Source organism: Chelmon rostratus, chromosome 12 (genome assembly GCF_017976325.1).
Source record: "Chelmon rostratus isolate fCheRos1 chromosome 12, fCheRos1.pri, whole genome shotgun sequence".
In the NCBI taxonomy this organism is placed as follows: Eukaryota; Metazoa; Chordata; class Actinopteri; order Chaetodontiformes; family Chaetodontidae; genus Chelmon; species Chelmon rostratus.
Genome location: NC_055669.1, coordinates 5,883,166 through 5,906,274, shown reverse-complemented (window position 1 = coordinate 5,906,274; position 23,109 = coordinate 5,883,166). Strand labels below are relative to the sequence as shown.

At 43.5% G+C, this 23,109-nt stretch overlaps 1 protein-coding gene across 3 annotated transcripts in view; it reads right to left on the bottom strand.

Annotated features, from left to right (window-relative positions):
- The window catches only part of rnf220a (ring finger protein 220a), a 162,440-nt gene that overhangs the window by 26,836 nt on the left and 112,495 nt on the right, over positions 1-23,109 (bottom strand). For 2 of the 3 annotated variants that reach the window (XM_041948690.1, XM_041948689.1), the window contains exons 3-6: positions 14,591-14,720; positions 7,700-7,748; positions 4,417-4,512; positions 1,080-1,122 (exon numbers count right to left, since the gene is read on the bottom strand). In XM_041948690.1, coding sequence (XP_041804624.1) covers positions 1,080-1,122; positions 4,417-4,512; positions 7,700-7,748; positions 14,591-14,720 — 318 coding nt within the window. Of the gene's footprint in view, positions 1-1,079; positions 1,123-1,279; positions 1,498-4,416; positions 4,513-7,699; positions 7,749-14,590; positions 14,721-23,109 lie in introns of those variants that run through there. The other variant, XM_041948691.1, reaches the window with a different exon arrangement.

Genomic DNA, 23,109 nt, shown 5'->3' with positions numbered 1-23,109 from the left:
ACTCCTGTCATGGGCTCTGACTGACTTATCTGTTGCCTCGAGACTGGAAACACTACATTTCTTGCAACAGAGACAACAACCTATGTGGTAGATAAGCATTTCTTGGTTTACACTGCCTCAGTATCCCTTGATAAGTGAGTATTTTCAGTAAAAGTTGACATGGGTGACTAAGAAAAAACTGGTGTGTGGACTGTGGTGTGACTTAAAGCACTTGCTGATAGGAAAGCTAGCTAGAAGCTCAGAGGCCTTTTTCAGAGCTTAGCACCAGTTTGTGCCTCATGTTATAAGATGGCATTCAAGTCACCAAGATAAGAATCCAATTTTCTAAAAAAATAAATATCCAGAAAAAAAAACCTGAATGCAGTTTACTGACACTTTGCATGTCAAAGACACTCAAAGACCCCTCTTACAATCGAAATGAAATAATATTCTGTCCAGTAGCAGATTTTTAGCCTGTTTCAGCAAATCAGCTGTTTAACTCTGTGACTCTAAAATACATAAACATACAAGCTGGGGCAACTAGGAGCTGAAAATGAGCCCATACAATAAAGACACTTTGGTATTAAAAACCCCATGCTAAAAGCTGGCAATGCAAAATATTTCTTGTCACAACAAACATCTGGCTGACGTTTCAGGAGCATGACTCTTCTTCAGACTGACTGTCTGACATCATCAATGACTAAACATCAGGTAATAGATTACATCATATCATCACATGATGGTAATCTATGTTGTGTAAAAAAAAAAAAAAAAAAACTTCGTCTCCTGTGCCGTGACACTGGTGATAGAGATGAGCTTTCTTTTCATTTCATATTTAATTTCTGGAGATTTACTGACACATATATGAAATGTAAGCTTTATACAGCATATCTAAAATGTTCATCTGTTCTCCAGTTCTTTCTACCCTTTTCTATCAAATGTTCTCACATTCAAGTGAATATATATAATACTTGTACAGAAAAAAAAAAAAAAAACTTATGAAGGACATTTAAATCAAATACATCTGTTGGAGCTATAGAGGGAATCATAATAATCAATATTAAGTATGACTCAGGAGATGAAGCGTTATGTGTACATACCATTCAATCTCGTTTGCCTGTTTGCTCGAACTCGTAAAAATGTCTGCAAACAGAGGGGGAAAAGAGGGGGAGAAATATACATTAGATAATAAAGAAACAATATATTATATTTACAAGTACAAATGGAACTTTTCAGAGTGAGATTGCTTTGGATGCTGAAGGGCTGTTTGCTGAGACTAGGGCACTGTAAACAAACCTACTTCTCTCTTGTTTTCCACCTCCTCCATGACTGTCGGGGTTCACCCACAACTCATTCTACAGTCGCCAAAACTCGCTGCTGTAAACTGCCCGACTGTGTCTCCAGATACTGTACATCACTGCAAACTACGGCTTGTATCTAGAATTTAATACGGATGGAAAAGGATTGAAAGTGGCGCCCGGATCGACAAATACTACTCATGTCCGACGCCATGTTCGCTTGTTGTGATCATGTGATCCGCTGAAGACGGAAGTGGGGAAACGTCACATGTTGTTCCGGATCCCAACCGCTAGGGGGAAGCAACGGGTTTTATTAAACGGTCTACTTTTAATCAATGGGTTTGGTGTTTTCCATGCAGACTGAACTAGATGCACAACTATTGTTCTGCTACTTTAGCTACTACTGTTTGTATAGGCTAATACAAAACTATGTTACCAAACTTGGCAGTTTGGTGTCTGAGAACATCTCTAAATTTTTACTCTTAAAGTATTGTTTCTTGGTTTCTGGTAGTTTCTGCAACTATTGAGCATTTTCGGTGTGTGCAGCAGAAGTTTTTATTATGAAACTGTCAGTGATGGACAAAGTACTCAGATTCTTCTCAGTAAAAGTACAAATATAACAAGAAATTACTCCATTACAAGTAAAAGTCCTGCATTCAAAACCTCAAAGTACTGAGGTATTACCAGCAAAATGTACTTAGAGTATCAAAAGTAATATTAAATACAGATTTGGATTTTTACCAAATGTCAAATTATCAAACATTTAGACAGCCGTTTTTGTAAGTGGTTACAAGCCAAAAGACTGAACCACCGGTTTACTCTAAAGTATTCCCCTATGAGATTTAGTGAGGTAGAAGTATAAACTGTGTAAAAGTACCTCAAAATTGTACTTAATTGCAGTACTAAATTTAGTCAGTTATGTTCTGCCACTGGCAACTGTGGCATACAATTAAATTCTACATTTATCTAAGTGAATGTGGAACATTTGGGGTCTTGGGTAGTTCAGGATGCCTGGGGTAAATTCTCTGTATCATTAAGAATAATGGTCTTATCATTAAAAGTATAGCATTAAGAAATAGATTAAGTGAGGTCAGATTTCTTCGTCCTCTCCACTTCTGTCTCTTGCAGAATGTGCACCTCGGGTCTTCTGGGATTCAAACCCAAAGGCCCGTACATCTTTAGCTATATGCTGACTAAAGCATCCCTAGTCACAGTTATGGATGCCCTCTCTTTGACACTGCAACAGTGAGTAGGCAGCGGTTCAGTCCACTCACCGTCGGCCCATCGTCCATCAGCGAGAGCTGACAAGCAGTCAGGCCTTCTCCTTCTGTTCTAGCCCTCCATCTGTCTCCTCGCTCCTTCCCTCTCTCCCCTCCCCGCCGCCACTTGAGTTATAGGCCCACTTGCCTCGCATTGCCACTACTACCGTATCATTATGATACACTCACTGAATGGCTGCGGATAGGTCAGGTTTTTAGAGGAGGGGAAGAGGTAGAGAGGAAAAGAGCACTGAGACGGACTGACAGGCAAAGAGAAGGTGGCAAAGTCTGCCATTATGCATCATTTTCAGGGTGGTAAAAAGAGTCACCATTGACTTAATCATTTGTATAATATAAGGTGATTTCAGCAGTTTCACTTAATGAGAAAATCTACTTTATCGCTATAAGGTCTTTATGAGCTGTGTCATCCTGAACGTATGGATGTAACGTCTGCATGGACTTAATAGTTCTTATTTTATGGTGTAAGGGGGGAAACCCACTTAACCCAGAGATACATCATGGCCAGAAGAATTACCCGAACAAACTTTGATGAATTTAAGAGATAAAAGCAGTCAGGGAGGCTTTAAAGACAGCTGAGATTTAAGGAGATTGGCCTGTTGGTCAATTTAACTGCTGAGAGGGCATAAAAACCAAAATCTACCATGATCCTCTGCTATACTGTTATACATCTGTCATAATTAGGGAAATTCACAACTTCATTCAATACATTGTGGAAGTTTCATGATTTGCTACGTAGTTAATACGGCCAAAAAAAGCAGTGCTGAGAATGGAGTGCAATTCCATTTTCAATCACTTTTGACAGTCAACTTAATGAAAGTATAAGACCAGAGGAGGGCATCACTGAAGTTCATCTGTCTGATCCAGGGGTTGATCAGCAGCAAAATAATATCAAATAAAAGTGGAGCTTTATAATTGTACAAATTAGGTAGATGTGTGACAGAAACAGAAGACACTGTCTCAGCTTACACAGCACACAGAATGCCATACAGTCCTGAACAATAAAATGCAGCTGGATGATGAACTCTGTAAAGTACAGGCTACATCGTTCATGTTTAGAATGAGCATGATGATCTACCTGGGACAACAACACTGCCAGCTGACATCTCCAAAGGTGGCTGCTTGGGCAAATTCAGGCAGGATGAGTAGCAAAATGTACAGTATGTATTATTTTCTCCACAGGAGGGCGAGTGGTTAACCACACCTTCACCAGAGCCTATCAACCTGTTGATGTGAGTGTGGTAACTATTTTTTAAAAACATCTTGACCCGACGAAGATCTAACTACATTCGTGGTTCTGAGTCAGAGTAGAAGCTCTTTTCATCAACAGTGCACTGCGACCTCCAAGTGCCCGAAAGACTGTGATGTTCCTTAGCAACTACTGTTCCCGTCCAGCACAGTACATAAAATGTCTTCATTTCCCACATTAGTTGATGATATGAAATGTCAGTATAGAATCTAAACAAATTCATTTTGGAATCTCAGAAGATGTTGCATGCCAAACGTAGTCAGTGCTGCCGTTTAGACCTTGTGACTACACTACATCTGGATGTTGCTTAGCTGAACAGAGGATAGTATTTGCAGTTGGAGTGGACTGTTTACCATTACACCATCGCCACTGAGAATTCTTCACCCTGATTGGCTGGCAAGTGATAATACCTGGTGATGTGCAGACTTTCCAATTGTAAAGGATGATTGTAGTTTTTACTGAATATATACCTCACAGGTTAAAATCCCTTTTTAGTAATACACAGTATGCATACATGAACAAACAGGAGACTGACTGACTGTGTGTATGTGTGTGTGTGTGTGTGTGTGTGTGTGTGTGTGTGTGTGTGTGTGTGTGTGTCCGTGGGTGTGACCTGGTATCTGTCGGAGTGGTGGATGTCTTCAGACGACAGGGGCGAGACCACGGGAGACTCTCCCTCACGCTTGATGTGCACCGACAACAGCATTGACTAGAGAGGGAGAAAGAGAGAGAAATTGACAACAATAAAAACTCAATGCAGCAAGAAGAATAGGCTAAAAGAAAACTGCTGAAGTTGTGGTTGAAGAGGCAATCAAGAAGCACATGATGAAAAACGCTGAAATAGCAGCTAAAATGGAAGTTGAAGTTTCACTTCAAGTGTAAGCGCTGAACGAAGGTGAGGTGTAAAATCAAATGTAAGGGATGAGTGAAGGTGAAGTATCAGTTAAAATTTAAGCACTGAGAGGAGATTCGGCTGCAGTCCGAGCACTGAAAGGAGCTGAAGCGTCAGTGTTGCCGCGTTAACCCGAAAGACATTAGCGCGTCTAGCATGAACCGAAAAACGATGTAAGTGAAGGCGTCGGCCGGAGTGTGAGCATGGAAAGCAGCTGTGGTAAATTGTTTATGAGCAGCAGAAGAAGCAGGAGCCCGAAGAGCTGAAGTTTTTTTTTTTTGTTGTTGTTGTTGATCAAAGGTGAAGATCTGAGAGCTGAAAGGATGAAGTGTCAGCCGAAGTGTAAGCACTGAAAGGAGAGGTGGCAGCTGGAGAGAGAGAGATGAAGGCAGTCAAAATGCCAGTCGACGTCTGAGTGCTGAGTGCAAGATGAACACATATCCAACAGGAAATGATTTATTTCTAAAAAATAATATTTCTGTATAATAACAAATCCCTTACACAGGAAAGAAAAATTCAGGAATGGGGAATCTTTACCCTTGGAGAATTTCAAGAGTGTTATTGCCGCCGATGCTGAGAGCGACACGTCATTGATGATGACTGTAACCTGCCTGACTTTGTCTATAAAGTCCCTTCCACTGATTAGAGTTAATGTTTATGGGACGTTAAGAGGAGTTAGGGAAGAACGAGTGATTGAAAAGAGAGGAGGAAGAAGGGAGAGGGGGAGGAGGAGGAAGGGTAAACATCTGAAAAGGAGGAGCGTAACAGTCTGACATTATGGGACACTGCCTGTCCATAAATCTGTCTCACTTTGTACACACTCACACACAAACACACTTTTTTTCTCATAGACACACACACTCATAACACAACATCATCTTCTAACCCACTATGTGACAGAGACGATCCAGGGAATTCCTCAAGTGAACAAGGAGTGAGCAGAACACGGGAAGGAAAGAGGAGCAATGTCACTTTTTTACAAGGCTTAGTCCTGACAGTGTGTGTGTGTGTGTGTGTGTGTGTGGGCTTATATTTTCGCGTGTGCCTCGGCTGCTCCTTTTTCTTTACAAGGCAGCCATGAAATATTTGTATTTACAGTCGTCTCCTATTAATCAAGTGGAAAGGGGCAGAGCAGAGGCTTAAGTGCTCGACAGCAGTAATCTAATAATAATATGTGAGAAATGACCAACCTCCAGTGCTGCCACAGTAAATTGGACATTATGCATGGTGCTTTTATGCCTCTGCATGAGTGTGTGAGTGTGTGTGTGTGGTCTTTTTTTCTCCTTTACCCAGGTTTAAAAAGGTCAGGAATCATTTACCTGGGGGCGTTCTGGGAATATGCTTAAGTTTTATCATTAGAACATGACATTTAACGGTATTCGTCGAAGAGATTATGAGTGAAGACCTTCCATTGAAATTTTGGTCTTTTAAACCAACCAATTAAATCAACATGCAAAAAGATCAGCTACAAAAAAGGGTTGCATTTAGAGCCACGTTCAGGTGAGCAACTGGTTTTACACCACACATTTTAACTCTGCATTCGCCTCTAAAGACTGCAAAGCGTGTTTTGTGAATTTGCATTGTGGAAATCTGAACATGCTAAAAATAAGCTGTGTTTTGCATGCCTAAATTGTAAACACATAAAGAGAGGGGAAGAGAAAGGACAAGTACGTGTCTAAATCTTTCATACCCGCCATGGGTGTGTGTGTGTTTGTCACAGAGTGTGTGGCCCCGCTGATTCCACATGTTTTCACTCTAACCCAATCACCTTATCTCGGCGAGGGCAACACAAAGTGGGCCGAACACCCCGTAAGGAGGTGCGTCGGGGTTAATCTTCAGCCTAACAGGGGCGGGTGGTGCATGCGAGGGAGGAGACGACAACAACGGGCCCATGTGCTTCACACTGGCCCTCTCCATTCTCCATGGCCTGCCGCTGAATACTAAACAACAGCGCTGAGATGCGCAGTCACGGCCGGAGAGGAAGGCCAGAGCTCACTCCTGCCCTGTCCGCCTTTCTCAAGTGCAAGCCCACCCACAGTGCTGTGAGCGGCGCTCTAAGCCGGGGTCAGCACCCAAAGGTGTGCGGGAATGGAAATGGAATCACTTCAGAGCCCTTATCTCGCATTCGTGTGTATGTCGCATGAACTTGTTCGGTAATCTGACTTTCACGTGATCTTTAGTTAGAAAAGAAGACAAACATGGAAATGAAGAAGCCTGACTGCTTTCGGGAAACTTTCAGGAAACACTGACACAGGTCTTAACAACAATGAAGAGCAGCTCAGAGCTTTATATATGATCCACTGGCATGCTTTTAAATTGTTTTTCATTATATATATATATATATATATATATACACATATATATAAACACACAGAGGGTCTTCTCTTCCTATAAGAGCGGTCTTAGTCGGGCAGCTAGTGGTGTGTTCAGATGAGTTAGTGAATGCAGGCAGTATAACTGAATGCCTACTTGATGGAATCATGAATCTGTCTTCCTACAGTTTGACGTGATCTGTCTTTTTCTTTTCTTGTTTTCTCCCGCTTCTGTCTGTCTGCATCTCGGTGTCTCTAATTGGAACAATCACAGTACAGTGCCTCTCGGCTCTGCTGCCTGTTGGACCACAGGAGACTGGTACGTGTGTGTGTGTGTGTGTGTGTGTGTCCCACAGTACAGCTGATTTCCTCTTAATGCAGCAGAGAGGAACAGAGGCTTCAGAGTATTAGCTGAGGACAGTATAGAACTACACTACATATCATATCATCTTTTTAAATCATGCATGCATCTCAATCATCTAAACCTTTCTTTTTTGCATCATATTAATGTGAATAAAATGTTGAATCTATGAGGAAGTTAATAATCGCTTCTGCTTGTCTAGCATTTTTGTCCTTCACAGAAAACATTTAGCTTAGCTTTCAGCTTTAGGTGGAAATACTGAGAGATGTATGTGATTTCAGCTTGAATGAACATTCCCTATTTCATGTTAAGAAGCGGAGGTTCACCTCACCTTGGGGGTTCCTGGAGTGGCTGCTCCATCCTTGGGTGAGGGGTTCTTACTGCAGGAGAGAAAGAAGACAAAAGAGAATTGAGTTTGTTGTGTTAGGTAGTCTGCTATGTCTGTCTGCTTGTTTTCATGTATTCGGTAACACCGGAATTGTTCTGAATTTTCTGAGGAAATCAAATCTCGGGTCACTGTACACCAATATACTGGATTTTATTTAGCTTGTTTACACATGTATTCACTTTCATCCATCGATCCTTCAATTCTCTTTTACCGTCCATCCATCCACGTCCTGCTATTCCATTTGTTGGTAACTGACACTACTACTGCAAATAGCAGGACTACTGAGAACATTAGCTGGATATTCTGTACAGAGGCAATCACTCTTCACACCTGGCTCACATGTAGTTTGATGCACTGGCAAAATAGGAAATAAGTGATTATGCAAAGATTTGATTTGCAGTGCAGTCAGCCCGCAGCCACCTCGACGACAATTGGCTGACTTGTAAACATCATAGGTAAGTCAGGAAAGGGGGGAGAGAGAGAAAAAGGAGGAGGGGGTGTATTGAGATGTTAGACAGTCAGAAGAAAGAAAGAAAAAGAAAGAAAAAGGAAAGAAAGACATTTTCCAGCACTGCTGTGCAGATGGATACATACATGGGAGCTTCTGTGACATATTTGATTCCAGATATATAGCTTAACCTCTATTCTGCCAATAAAAGACACGTTCAGTTCACATGTTGCTGTATTTCTCATCCTTTTTCTGACACTTTCATTGTCTGATTCCTTCATTCATTTACTCCCCCTCCTCATTCTCAATTGATCTGTTGTTCGTTCATTTCTTTCATGTTGCCCTCTCCTCCTCCTTCCCTCTTCTCTCTCTCTCTCTCTCTGACTTTGGCTCCAACACAGAGATAAATTTCTCCGAGCTTCTCGAAGCGTTGCGACAGGCTTGACATTGACAAAGCGAGACAGGGTTGTCATGTTTGCTTTGAGACCCTGTTAGCACCCCAGACCCCCTCGGACACACACACACACACACACACACACACACACACCATGGAAAGGAATGTGCCTGAAACTGAATTGAGCGCGACCTCTAATCTGACAGCATGCCTTGGTAGACAAGGGATTTCCTTTTTCAATGGATGGATGGGTGGATAATAAGAATAAGAAGCCTTATTTATATGTCACTTATCTGAGAGAGGAATTTACAAAGCGGTGCACAAGAAGGCATAAGAGCAAGACAAGGGAAACACAAGACAGAAATATAATGCATAGCTACACACAGTAGGGAGGGAATGTATGATGAGACAGAGGCACAGAAGCATGGCACTCTGAATGTATTTCTTCCCTTATACACACTGTGTGATGTGCAGTGTGGTTCATCCATTCAAAAAAACATTCCAAACTTTATCTGTAGCTAATATAAGGCTTCGGGATGATCATGATTATAGTACGAACCAGCACCTGACTGCTGTTTTCAGGCCAAACCTAAATTACCGACCAGATATGTGGAGTTTGAAAGCTACGGATGATTATCAGGCAGGGAGGATGTGACAAAAAGATACTGCTTCCATCATGAAAGAGGTGAAAGTCAGGATTTTCTGGTCTCTGCTGACTCAGTTTTGACCGGTTTTGATCCGTCTCTTATTGGCCCTTCAGCTCCATGGAAGGACAATATTAAATTGCTGGAGTGACTCTTTAAAAGTCAATTAAATTACAGTTGGAGCGTGTTTAGCTTCTGTAGTGTGACATATTTCTGAGTGAAACAGAATATGTTGGAGATGGTATAAGAGGGATTTGATTGGCTTGCTTGTTTGGAGACAGGGAGCTGCAGTAGATGGCTAGCCTCCACCCACACTCTTAGCATGTGTGTACCTTGAATCTGTGTGTTGTATTGCAGTGTCTGTGTGTAGGTGTGTGTGTGTGTGTGTGTGTGTGTGTGTGTGTGTGTGAAAGCTGAGCAGCGGGCCTCACCTCCACCAACAAAGAGAATAAACATGGGTGACACAGTCAAGCTGCTGTGTAATGCAGGGGAACCTGCCAACACCACCCCACCACCACCACCACCACTCTTTTCTATCTCTGTCTCTGTCATCTCTCTCTATCTCTCTTTTATTCATTACCTGGAACCTCTGCAGAGGCATCAACAATAACAGCCACCTCTACCTGCTTGTTGACAGTGTCAAACAGCGACAAGAGAAGGAGGGAAAAGGAGAGAGGGGACAGCAGTTGCATGCCTGCCACGATGGCAGAAAATTGCCACAATGACAGAGGGGATGATAGAGAGATGAAAGGGAGCGAAAGAAAAAAAAAAGGGGGGGGGGTAGAAGGAGATGAAATGTGAGGTGAGAGAGAGAGATGCGGTGAGGGAGGAAGAGCGGGCAATGTAAAGAGAGGGATCGAGCGAGGGAAAGATGAAAGAAGACGGAGAACGAGAGAAAGAAAGAGAAGGAGTGATGGGAGAGTTGGTGCGTCGCCGCCTCTTCTCGCGGCTTCACACGCGTGTTTGCCCGGTTCCATGAATTTTTGATGGCGAGGGTTATGGGGCTGGAAATTCCAGCTGCCTGCCGTGTCAAAGCGAGGGGAAGAGCGTGGAAATGAGCGGCACAGCAAAGCGACGCAAACACAGACAGACAGACAGACAGACAGACAGACAGACAGGAGGAATAGGAAGGAGGGAAGAATGAAAGACGGGAGACAAAGCATTTTGAAATGTGTGTTGGTAGGGAGGCACGAGTGTGAACAGGGGGAGACGGGTGAGGACACGTGGGTGCTTCAGACAAGTCTTACAACACCATTGTCCCACCAGTCCCGTCTATGAATGTGATAAACCTAAAGGAGGGGCGAGAACCTGTGAGGTCAGAAACAGGAAGCAGTCACACCGTATGGCAATAAGGAATCAGGTTGCGAGCCTTTTTTTATTTCGTTTGTCGTCTTCAATTTTAGTTAAAGGACTTTGTTTCCCCTGATGAAAACATCAGGAAACGTCAGGAAATCAGAGATCATATTTGATCATCAGCTGATTGAAAATAACATATTTATATTTATACTAGTTGTTTTTAGTTGACTGTCGTCTGTCTTTTTTGTCATGTAACCATGTTTCATCTTCTGCTTGTATAAGACCTGCCGATGATGCATGAATACAATATAATTACACAATTCATATAGATACAGTAGGACACCACATCGACATGTTGGGTTTGAAACTAAAATATTATGTTGACATTCGCAAAGCAAGTATCAAAAATAGAAGCAGTATAAGTTCCAAAATGAATGAATGTGTGGATAGAGAGCTCCGGGACTCCCGTGGATTGATCTTATATCAATCTGCACTAATTTGCATTACTCACATCACTACCGTGAGGAATCATTTCAGATGTCATTTGCCTTTATGGTTCTTCGAGGTGTCCCTTTAATTACTGCTCGTTGTCTGATGTTGTGATCTGTAGCTCCAGTCATACACGGTTGCTGTAAAATCCCCCCAGTCTCCTTCGTCAGTAGCACCAGTTTGAACTGGACTGATTTTCTTGTAATTTGGAAGCAATACAATTCAGTAAAACTGCCCACCCTCCCCACACCTCCTTAAATCTGCATCAATCCCAGAGACAGACTGAGTTTGACTGACAGCTAGCAGAGGCTTCTGCCCCTCGCACCTCCACTCCCTACCAAAAGAGGACAGACACAGAGAGGAAGGTGAATAAGTCTGTTCTGAGGGGGAGTTGCGTGGAATGGATGGAAGGTGGGATGGAGGGATGGTGCTAACCTCGAGATACTGATTGCTTTTGCCTTTTTGTGTCGTCTGCTAGAGAAGTGGGAGCTCGTTCTCGAGGAGGCAAATTGATTATGGAGGAGGAGGAGGAGGAGGAAGAGGAGTAGGGGTATGAAGAGGAGGGGATGATGGGGTATGCAGATTAGTTTGCCCCCGCGAGCCACCTGATGTGTACAGGGCATGACAGATTTCCATTTGCTTGACTGTGTGTGTGTGCGTGTGTGTGGTTTCCATGTTCTTACATGAGAAGCTGTGGCCCATGAACCAGCAGCAGAGCTCACAAGAGAGAACAGGTTGACACACACACACACACAAACGCACACGCACACGCACACACACACACACACACACACACACACACACACACACAGCGAGGACAGAACAGAAAAAAGAGAACTATAATACAAATAGAAACACACAGAGTAACATATCTATAGAAGAGACCAGGCAGATATGGTATACACACACACTTTTCACACGAACACACATATTCACACACACACTTACACACACACACTTTCGTTTCCATACCCACAGCTCTTTCATTCAGCAAGCGCTGGTCGTCATTAAAGGCAGATTTACTACAAATTGGACCAAATTCCCACTGTCACTTTCAATGATGGCTGCTACCATGCAGAGAGCCGGGGGGAGGGAGAGAGTGTGTGTTTGTGTGTGATATAGAATGAGGTTGGTGTTGTGATGTGACACACAGACACACACCCTGCTTTTTTTTATCCCCTGCTTCTATTCTCGCTGTCACGCCGAGGCTTTTCGTGCATTTGCGTGTGAAGGAACATATCACATCCAAATATCTTAAAATATTCTCCCTGGCGTCTTCGTTTTGTCCCTCCTCTCTTGCCCTCTTTTTGTCTGTGTGGCGTGTGTTAATGGCTAAATCAGCCGCCATCACAACTCACCCGATGATACTATTTCTGTAAGTGACCACATGTGTGTGTATGTGTGACTGTGTATACTGTACTGTACGTGCATATGTAGCTGTTGAGCGTACTGTATCACAGAGGGAAGGGCAGACCTCCACACACACCTCCTCATATCAGACAGTGATGGATGGATGACCCTACACCTTCTCCTTAACAACTGAGCAGACCCTATACTCTTTTACTCTATTCTGTGTCTCACTTGGTTCCTCTGGAAAGTTATTTCATAATGATTTTTATCTGCTTACATTCATTTTGATCCCTGACTCCATCCTTTCACTAACCTCTCATTCCATTGACTTCTTCATCTTTATTCCTTTATTCACCTCTCGTTTTTCATGATTCTTCTGACATATTTTTGATGCGAGGAATCGTTTGGCCTGCAGGCTGACCTGTATCTTTCCCCAATACTCATAGAAACTTTCTCTCTGTCTTCTTGTCTCATACATCCCCTCCTCCTCACAAACCCAGGAAGGAATACACTTGGTGAAAGATGGTAAAACAACTCGCTTTCACTCCCAACACGTCACACAGGAATATCTGGTCAGAACCCCCTTGCCGTCACATTTTAAGGCACTGGGGACCCCCCTATGGAAGAGGCTGGGGTTGTTAGAGCACAGGACTTTCACCCAGGAGACCAGGGTTTGTGCCCATGTGAAACTAATTTATTTTAAGTTAACATAACAAAAAAAAAAAAAAAAAAAAAAAAAAAGTTTTGTTGCCTAAACCTAACCAAAGTGTGATGGTTTCACAATGTTAACCATCTGTTCTTGCTAACTTCATCACCTCATTCCTGCACGTTGACAAAGGATTAGCCAGTGTCTTAAAAGGTGACGCCAAGGGGTCCTGACCAAGTGTCTGTATGGGATGAGTTGGGAGTGAGAATGTGTTGACCAGGAAATGAAGAAATGCCAGGGCTGTGAGAAGGAAAAAAAGAAAAGAGACGACGGAGGACCAGAGAGGAGATAAGTACGGGTGGATAAAGGCACAGAACAAGGAAAAGAAAGGATAGGAGACAACCAGGAGGATTAGAGAGGATAAAGAAGAAGGAGAAGGACGGGGAAACATGAAGGCAGTAGAGGAGAACAGCAGCAAAAAAAAAGGAGAGAGGAGTAATGAGGAGGACTGGTACAGTATATGGATGTGGACAGATGGGAGGAGGAGTATAGGAGGTGTAAACGGGGGTAAATGAAGTATGATTTCCACGTGGGGTGACGCTATCTGTTGCCCTGTTCCTCGGGGTTAATGGGGACTATCATAAAGCTGGGCCGCTGAGGTGGACACTGGGTCAGACACAAACACAGCCTCACACAGGCCACACACGTGTGTACACAAACACACACACACACACACACACACACACACACACACACAGCCAGACGTGCGGTCAAGGTGAAATATGGATCCTAATGGTTGTGTCCCATCGTTAAAAGGGCTTGGAGTTGATTTATCCACCGTAAAACAGCTCGTGCAACTGCCATGAGGAGAAGAAGGGGGCGGCAGTGAACCTGAGGTCACAGGTTTGTATCCTAATCCCTGTAGGAAACACTTAGCGTTACGTCGACGGCGTGCCTCTGCCTTTTATGCAGATTTATGGCAGCGAAGCCTCTGCTGGGAAAGAACAGCAGTCAGTGAGCCTGACATGAAGGCTGAGTTAAAGCTGAGCCTTCACCCTCCACCTAAAAAGATTCATCTTTATGAGCCACAGAGGCATTTATCTTCTAAATCTTGTTTACCTTTTCCTGCTATGTTAGCATTCCTCAACAATTACTGAACTCAAGAGAACTAATAATGATGTATGTCTAATTCATTTATGAGACTTTTATGACAATCAGACTTTAAGAATATCATCAATCAGAAAATAAGCAAGTTTCCTAGCATGTAGCAGTTTGAACGACAATCTTATTAGAAGACATTTTCATGATAGTCTTATGATTATTATTATAAGATATTTCTTTGTCTTAGAGACAATTGAAAAGACAAAATCACTTGAAAAAGCTCTTTTTTTCCTCCGGTTTAGGACACTTCCTTCAGTCTGTGCGACTCTTAGACACAAGCACAACCAGTTATATATGTTTTTTTTAACTTTGATTGGACTGAACCTCCTTGAAACGACTGTGTGCGCACGTGTGTGTGTGTGTGTGTGTGAGCAAGAAACAGCACACACACATGTTTGAGGCCTACCTGAGGCAAATGGTAGCTAGCCTCTCGATCTCTGTCTCCATGTGTTCCTGCAGCTCTCCGGGCCTGAGCAGCACCTGGCAGATGGGACAGATCGGAGCCTGGCTGTCATACAGGGACATCTTCTTTTTACCTGGAGACAAGACAGGAAGCAAGACAAAGAGAGGAGCATCAGTATGTGTGTAGGACAAACAAGGGACAGGCACCCAAACAAGCCTTGTATTCAGATACGCTGCATCCAGACTGTCTGGCCTCTGAACATGTCTATGACCACTAATCATTACATTTCACCTTTTATCTCTTTTATCTGAAGGGAACTTCCACTAGTGCCACACAAATACAGAAAAAATGAATTCACTAACACATATAACAAACATATTACAGTACTTGAGGCCTTGTCTAAATTGCTTCACATACACAAATCAAATGCATCTAGCTGTGTTGACTGCTCACAGTCTCCATCCAGCAAGGACACTCAAGGAAACTTGCGTATTCTTACTAACACCAAGGCTCGAGCCACAGGTTTTACTCTGGAAAAGCATGCACGTTAAGTGCATGTGCATTATAATTCTGCTGTACACACAGGCAAAAAGGGGAATGGAGTGCTGTACAGTCTCGACTGTGTCCTCTCAGGTCAAAGCAGATTTAAAGAAGTGTCAGCCATGGATGAGATAATGCTGTATAGAGTCTGCCAACACTACCTCACTTCATTGTCCTTGATCAGCAGGGCACAGGGTGGGGCCCACCTGTTTGTGTGTCTGTGTTAGTGCGTGTCTCATTGTGTTTCTCGGGGGGTGTGTGGACCATGTGTGTATTCTTTGCACGTTGCAGTCTCCTTTGTGTTCATGTGTGCTCCAGTATCGTAGTATACATCCTACGTTTTCAAGTTTACCTTTGAGTCTGTCTGAGCTGGCTAAAAATAACATCTATTGAAAGTGTCTCAGTGCTCGATGTCGGACGACACTTCCTGATTTCCTGTATTTAGCCAATCAAATGGTCTTTTTTTAGCCTGGGAACAATAGGCTCCGCCTCAGCCAGGATATCCTGTTTAGACTGCTTGTCACCAAGGCAACAAGAGGACCAGGTACGGGGACTCCCAATTTGTCGTGTCTTTGGTATTTCTCACTCTCTCTCTCTCTCTATCTCTCTCTCAAACACACACACACACACACACACACACATACATACACATGCACACGCAGGCCTCTGGGGACAAGTATCCTTGCTCACATATTGGTCTGTCAGAGTAGTTTCCTGCAAGAAAACTCATCAAGAGACAACTAGCGGGGAACACACACGCCTACACACACACAGACACACACACACCTCCCCTCCCTCCCTCATGCGGAGCGTGTGTGTGCATACCGGGCTCCCATTCTCCTCAACCGCTACTTAACAGAGCCACAGCACTGGGCACGTTAAGTGACTTTGAAAAATAGGTAATCGATTACTCTCTGTCTCTCTCTCTGCCTCTCTTTCTCCACCTCTTTTTTTTCTTTTTCCACACCTATCCCTCTCGCTCTCTTTCTCTCCAGCCTCATCCATTTCTAATTTTCTGCTCCCTACCATCCATTTATTTGTTTCATTTCTCTCTCCTCCTTTCTTCCATCTCTCATCTCCTCTTTGATTATTTCAGTGTTCGCCTCCATTTTTTGCTTTCTTTCTTTCCCGTGGCCCCTTCACTCTCTCCTTTCTTTCCTTATCTTCTTCTCTGCCTTAATGTCTCCTCCACCATGCTCCCTTCAGTGTATTTCCCTTTCTCTCCTTGTTTCTCCATCTCTCTTTCTCTGCCCCCCTCCGTCTCCCCTTTATTGCTTTGACAAGATAATTTGAGTCATGCTGAAGCCGTCGCCATCCACCACAGCAAACAAAGAAAGATCCAATCCCTGTCTGCAGCTGATGGGGCTCTTTCTATTCTGCAGACAAACACACACCTGGAGGACATGGGCGCACACACACAGGCATGCACACAAACACATGCCTGTGCTTGATTATTTCCAGGCTTTTGTAATGTCAAAAAACATCGTTTTTTTTTAAAGTAAATGCTTATTTTGCACTTTTTAGCATTTCAATGTGCAGTGATTTTCTTTTGAATTGCGGAATTTTCTATATGGATGCGCCTTTTATTTGTATTATTAAAAAAAGTGATAAAAAGGAAATGTAAATGCGTGTGTGTGACAACAGAATGGCAACAATCAACAAAAGGAAAGACTAAAGTGGGGTTTTGTGTTGTGTGAAGTGATTTGAATTCAGCTGTCGAACAATAGGGTCAAAACCAAGCTGTTAACCGCACACACACACTGCACACACACAAATTTAACCTGCTCTGATGTGATGGAACAGGTGGAAATTCAACAGCCAGTCATGTGCCAGAATAAAATTGAATGGAATGCAACTTTATTGTCCACTAGAGTGAGAAATTGTCTTTAGCTGAAAATATAGCACAAAATATGGCAACAAAACCCCAGCAAAGCATAAAACACTGTACTTTAGTAAAATATATAATAAACTATGTAAAGCAAAGCATTAAACATAAAATAAATTAATGTTGAGTAAGACTGGCGGCTCAGATTTTTGTAGATAGTTTGTAATGCTGACGACTAAGAATTAATTTAAATCAGAAGACTTGTCAAAACTTTTACTTTTCATCTGTTTCCTGTCGTTTATTTTCTCTCAGTCCCATTCATTCCTTCCCTGCTCCCTCTTTTCTTCTTCATGGGTTTTTACAACTTGTTTGCTGTCACTGTCTCTCACCCTTTATTTGTCATTCTCACCCCTCATGTTTCTTTCCCTCTCTCCGTCAAACGCTCCCTGAGGGAAGTGAGTGATGGGGAGAGGCGAACGGACAGATAAATCCAGGAGAGGAGAAGACGGGGGAGAGGAGGAGGGGAGGAAAAAGGGGGAGAAGTGTGTGTGTGTGTGTGTGTGTGTGTGTGTGTGTGTGTGTGTGTGTGTGGGAAGGGGGGTGGGTGGGGTGGGGGGATGTGATGTGATGTCGCACACCAGGCTTGTCAGCGCCTTAAAGATGATTAATGTCGGGGCAACACACACACACACACACACACACACACACACACACACACACACACACACCTACGCACTTCCCGCATGTCCTGCTTTGGAGCTCACACCTCAAACAAACACACACACACACACACACACAGACCCTGCGGCGCAACAAGGGTGCGTTTAATCTCGGGGAGCAGAGGGAAGGTATCAGATCCAGAAGAGGGAGAGGAGGGGAGGGGAGGAAGAAGGAAAGGAGAGGGTCGGACAATAACAAGGAAATAGGCCTGACAGGACTTTTTAGTGCTGAGATTCTTCAGCGAAATGCCGGCTGGTGGAGCCAACGAGGGATGGATGGATGGATGCACGGATGGAGGAGAGGAGAGAGGAGGTGTGCGTCTCTCTGACAGCCATGATGGAGTGCAGGCTTGATCCCCCCTAATGTGCCAAGATGGATCGTCTCATCTCTCTTTCTCTCTGACTTTCTTTCCTCCCATCTCCTACTCTCAATCCCTCCATCTGTCTCTCTACCTCTCACTACTTCTCACACCCTCTATCTCCTGACTTCACCCTTTTCTTCTACTCTCCAGATCCCAACCTCTCACCTCCTCACTTTATTCGACCCGATCATCCCTCTCTCACTCCCTCCTCTTTCACTATCTTCCCTCCTTTTCATCCCTGACACTTGATCCGCTTAATGGCTCTCACTGGTTTTTGTTCATGTCACAAAACAATATGTCATCCACCTGGCAGGAAGCATATCCACTGACTTTTTGTATCCTCTGCCTGATTTATTTACTGGCTGCTGCAGTACTGACACGCACACTTTGGCCGATCTAACTCGATCCAGACAATCCTGTTTTAGCTGTGTGACTTCATCAGGGGGGTCTATATGACAATCACAGCCACACGTCACTTATAGATCCTCCATTTGACCTGCTGCTGAACACATGAAATAAAATGTAAGAAATTAGGCAGAGACAAACCAAATCTACAGGACTGCTGGTTTCAATACGACGTGTCCTTCTGTCTGTGTGTTTGTCACCAGATGTGAGGTGCTGGCAGTTTATACCTTTTGTGCAGCATCATACAATTGCTTTTTAGCTATCAGTGTTATTATCAAGGCTGATTCAATTGTTGATTATTGACTTGCTTATCTGTGTATTCGTTTATGACTCATCTTCGAAAACTAGATCAAAAACAGCTTGTGATCCCATAGTAATTAAACATATATATATATATATATATATATATAAGCTGAAGAAATCAAATCTCATGTATACCCCCTTACATGATGAAATAAGTTCTTGTTTGGACTTTTATGTCCCTATATGTTTTAAATAATGGGACACACACACACACACACACACACAAACACACACAACTAGACAGGTAATTATAGACACCAGATGGTGAGGCGGAGAGAGCTCGATCACATGGAAGAGTGGAGAGCAAAGAGGAGGAATCTTCCTTCTTTTTGTTTCTATCCCTTCTTTCTTGCCTTCATATTATTTTGCCCTTGCTTTCATCCTCATATTCCTCCTTTCCTTCCTGCCTCATACACACTTGATCCACTTCATTTACATCCTTCCTTTCTCCATGGTTTGGTCCTTGTGCTCTTTTTTCCTCCTTTCTTTCATTTTTTCTCTCACTCCCTTCTTCATTTATTCTGTCCTTTTTTCTTCTCATCCATGTTTATCTGGTCATCCTTCCTTCTGTCATTCTAGATCAACATGCTGTATGGCACCATCACAGACCTTTGTCCAGTTTGGGTTTCAGTAGCTCTTTAGCCAATAGCTGATTAAAATATATCAAATGCCAGCCATCATCAGGCAAGTTTATTCCCTCTTAACACTTGAAGCTGCTTCCTTTACTTTTTTTATTTATTTTTATTTTTTTACAACTTTGTACTTCTCTGCTGCACACACACACACACACACACACCTCTCTCTCTCTCGCTGTCTCTCAGTGTCTCTCTCCCCTCTCCTGTGTTGCTTTGGTGCAGATGAAGTAAGAATCAATAGATGCTAGATAGCGCAGGCTCCCAGTCACAGACTACAATGAGCCAAGGTAAAAGGCCACCTCCAGAGAGGACAGGGATTGTCAGCTCAATACTCGCTCTCAATGGGGCCAGAGATAAAAAAAAAAAAACATTTGGGGTGTCCTCATGGCTCGCTGGGCTAAGAGGCAAACCATGTACTCACAACACTGTGGGCCCAAATCCCATTTAATGACCTGTATTGCATGTCATCCCTTTGCTTTTATTTCGCCCATCACGCCTGCCTCTCAGGAAACAGGAGACTGTAGGTAGGACTGTTCCTGAGCCCAAAAACTATTAAAAAAACTTTCATACTGGTTAAGCAGTTGATGAATATGGAATCTGGTGACCTTTTTGCTTTAAATTTGTCCGCTTTTAAAAGACACGAGCAGCTGGATTGAACACTTAAAGAGAAACACAGAAATGTTGGACTTGCCATTTTCCATCTTTTATATCTTTTTCAAGGGCTTGAATTCACATATAAATTATACACACAATCAGCTAATGAGCGCTGCACATGTAAACTGGATTTAAGCACAACAACAAGAGTCAGAAAAGAGGAGGCCTGGATTTATGAGTTGGCACATACACAGTTTGTTGGTGGGCAACACACACACATACACAGCAATATGCACACTGGCAAAACACACAAGCACATTTCCCAAATGGAATTACAAAGTGTCTACATGTAGAGGCTGTTTTTCTGTCCTTGAACAACTGTCTTCTCCTTGTGTGTACACACACACACACACACACACACACACACACACACACACACACACACACACACACACACACACATCCATTCCCCCTCCTTGTTGTTCCCCTAAATGAGTTTTCTGACATGCATCAAGTGTTTATGCCTGCTACCCCTCTTTTCTCGTCCTCACCTCCTCCTCCTCCTCCTCCTCTTCCTGTTCTCCCCTCCCCTCGCCGCCCGCCAGGCCGGTTAGCTATAACACCCGCCAACATCGGTAAACAAGGAAATCTCTCAGCCGCGGCCCGGCGTGTAACCGCATTACCGCGCCCGATAACCTCTTCAAATAATGTGCGATAAGGGGAATTTGATTTGATTCACGGAAAGGGAAAGAGGGCCACTTCTTCTCCTTCATTTTCCTTTGCTTTATTTCCTTCTTTCTCTCTTCTTCTTTTCACTTAGCCCGAGGGTCCAGGCCTCCCACCATCCCGTCTCATCCCCCCTTCTTCTCCCCTTCCCCAGAATGACACCACCTCACATCCACAATCAAATAAATCCCGCCGAGGTGTCAGCCTTCATTTCAACTCTCCCCTCTCTTCTCCCCGACCAACGCGAGGTGAGGTGAGAGGCCCCCGTAAAGCCATCATCTCCATAATGGCAAATATGAGCCCTAAAGCCCAAAACCAGGGGCTGTATTAACACAAATGGGACCAGCAAGGTGTGTGTGTGCGTCTCCCAGTGAAGTGATATGGTTTTTCTCTTAAGTGAGCTGTGATTTAAGCAGGCTAGACACGAGGCTGATCACTGGCTCTGTGTGTGTGTGTGTAAAATAGATGAGGCTGTGCGGCTCATTCAGAGGACATTTGATGAAATGGAACGGGGGTCAACTTCAGTTTGCCACCCGGGCTGCGTCGCATGCGTGTGTTTCCTGTGTCTGTCTGACCGTGTGTGTGTGTGTGTGTGTGTGTGTGTGTGTGTGTGTGTGTGTGTTTGCGCGTCCTCACTGCCTGACAATGATGCATGGCGCTTTTAAATAGCACTCCTCCACGCCCTGCTCAAAACTCATCACCAGGCTCTTTCACTATCCCTCCCTCCCTCGCTCCCCTCGCTCCCTGGGGTTGTCACTTTTAGAAAAGCAAATGAAATGTCGGCACGGTGGAGAGGAGGGATGAAGAGATGGCCGGATAGAGGGATAGAGAGGGGAAAGGTGTGTGTGTGTGTGTGTGTATGTGTGTGTGTGCTAGCAGCGTGGACAGTGTGGTTTGTGGTCTGTTTAAGTCAAGGGATTCAAACCATCTCTGCGTGTAAATGTATGCATGTTGCTCTGTGAGGAATGTAAATCGGATGATGCATCTATTTTACATGGACAGGACATTTTGGCAACATGGGAGCACTGTTACTATGTGGCGGATATTATTTCATTCTGTCACAGGAAAAAGATTTAGGCCAGTGGACAGCGTTTTTAAGGCCGCTTGAAATATAAAGTAAAACTGAAAATAATTTTTGATGTAATTTGGGGGATTTGGGAAACAGAAAGCAAAAGGCGAAGATGTTTAGGCATCATGAATCATCAGCTGCCTGGTTTTGAACATACACTGATAAATGATCATCTGATGATTCCTGTGTGTGTGTGTGTGTCTCAGTTTACAAGTGTGTGTCAGCATGTGTAATATGGGTTTTACTCCTGGGACCCTGCAGCGCGTGTGCGTGTCTGTCTGAAAGACGGCAGGGTGATGCTAGTGAGGTTATCTTCAACTACTGACAGCTGTTTATTCAATCAATCACCTTGTCAGTGTGGGTGCACGTATGTGTATCTGTGTGTGTGGACGCCTGTGTGTGTGAGAGACAGTGGCGAGGGAGAAAGAAGTAAATTAATGGAGCATTAACCAAGCACTGACCCACAGAGCAAAGGCACAACTAGCCACTATAGGCTAAATCTCAATTCAAGACCCCCATCATGTGCGTGCACGCACACACGCACACACACAAACTCACACACACGTTTGTTTCCTATCAGTGTTCTGCAGGAAAAAGACCAAATTTATTCAACATAGATAAAAGCATGTGTAGGTTTATGAAGTTTATGAGTTTCTGCATCAGAAAAGGAATTTAATACGTGCCGTATATATTTATTGTAGCTACCCAGTGATGGAGGAAATCATTAAAATCTTAAAATCTTACAATAATCCACATTTTAAAATATATAATTATTTGACATGAATGTTTTTGGAAAGATGCATTGTGCATTTAAAAATGAAAGGCAGACAAAGTGAATTATTTATTATTTTGTTGACTTCACTTGTTCTGTATCATTTCTGAACATGGAAAAGTCTTTTTCTCTATTTTGACTGCTACTTAACTCCTTTCTATAGCTTGTTTGATTTGTTGCTTTACTAAAAAAGAAACACAAGGAAAGACAGAGACGTCTTTGCTATCACTGACCAACGACACTCTGCTGACTGTCTCTGTTCCATTTCTCCTTCCTCAGCTGTGCGGAGGAGGAGGAGGAGGATGGATACCTGACGGAGAGGTGTGGGCGTGAGGCCTGTCGGCGCTCATTTCCATCCTCGTCACAACGGGAACATGCCGTGTCAATGGGCAAAGAGGGGCATCAGCAAGTTTGAAACAGATGCCCTGACTCAGGCCTAAACAGCGCGCGCGCGCGCACACACACACACACACACACACACACACACACACACACTGAACTGATGTTCAGAGACAAACACCTACAGAAAGAAGGTTGCCCTATAAGTTTCTTCTCTATTAGTTGTCTCTCTT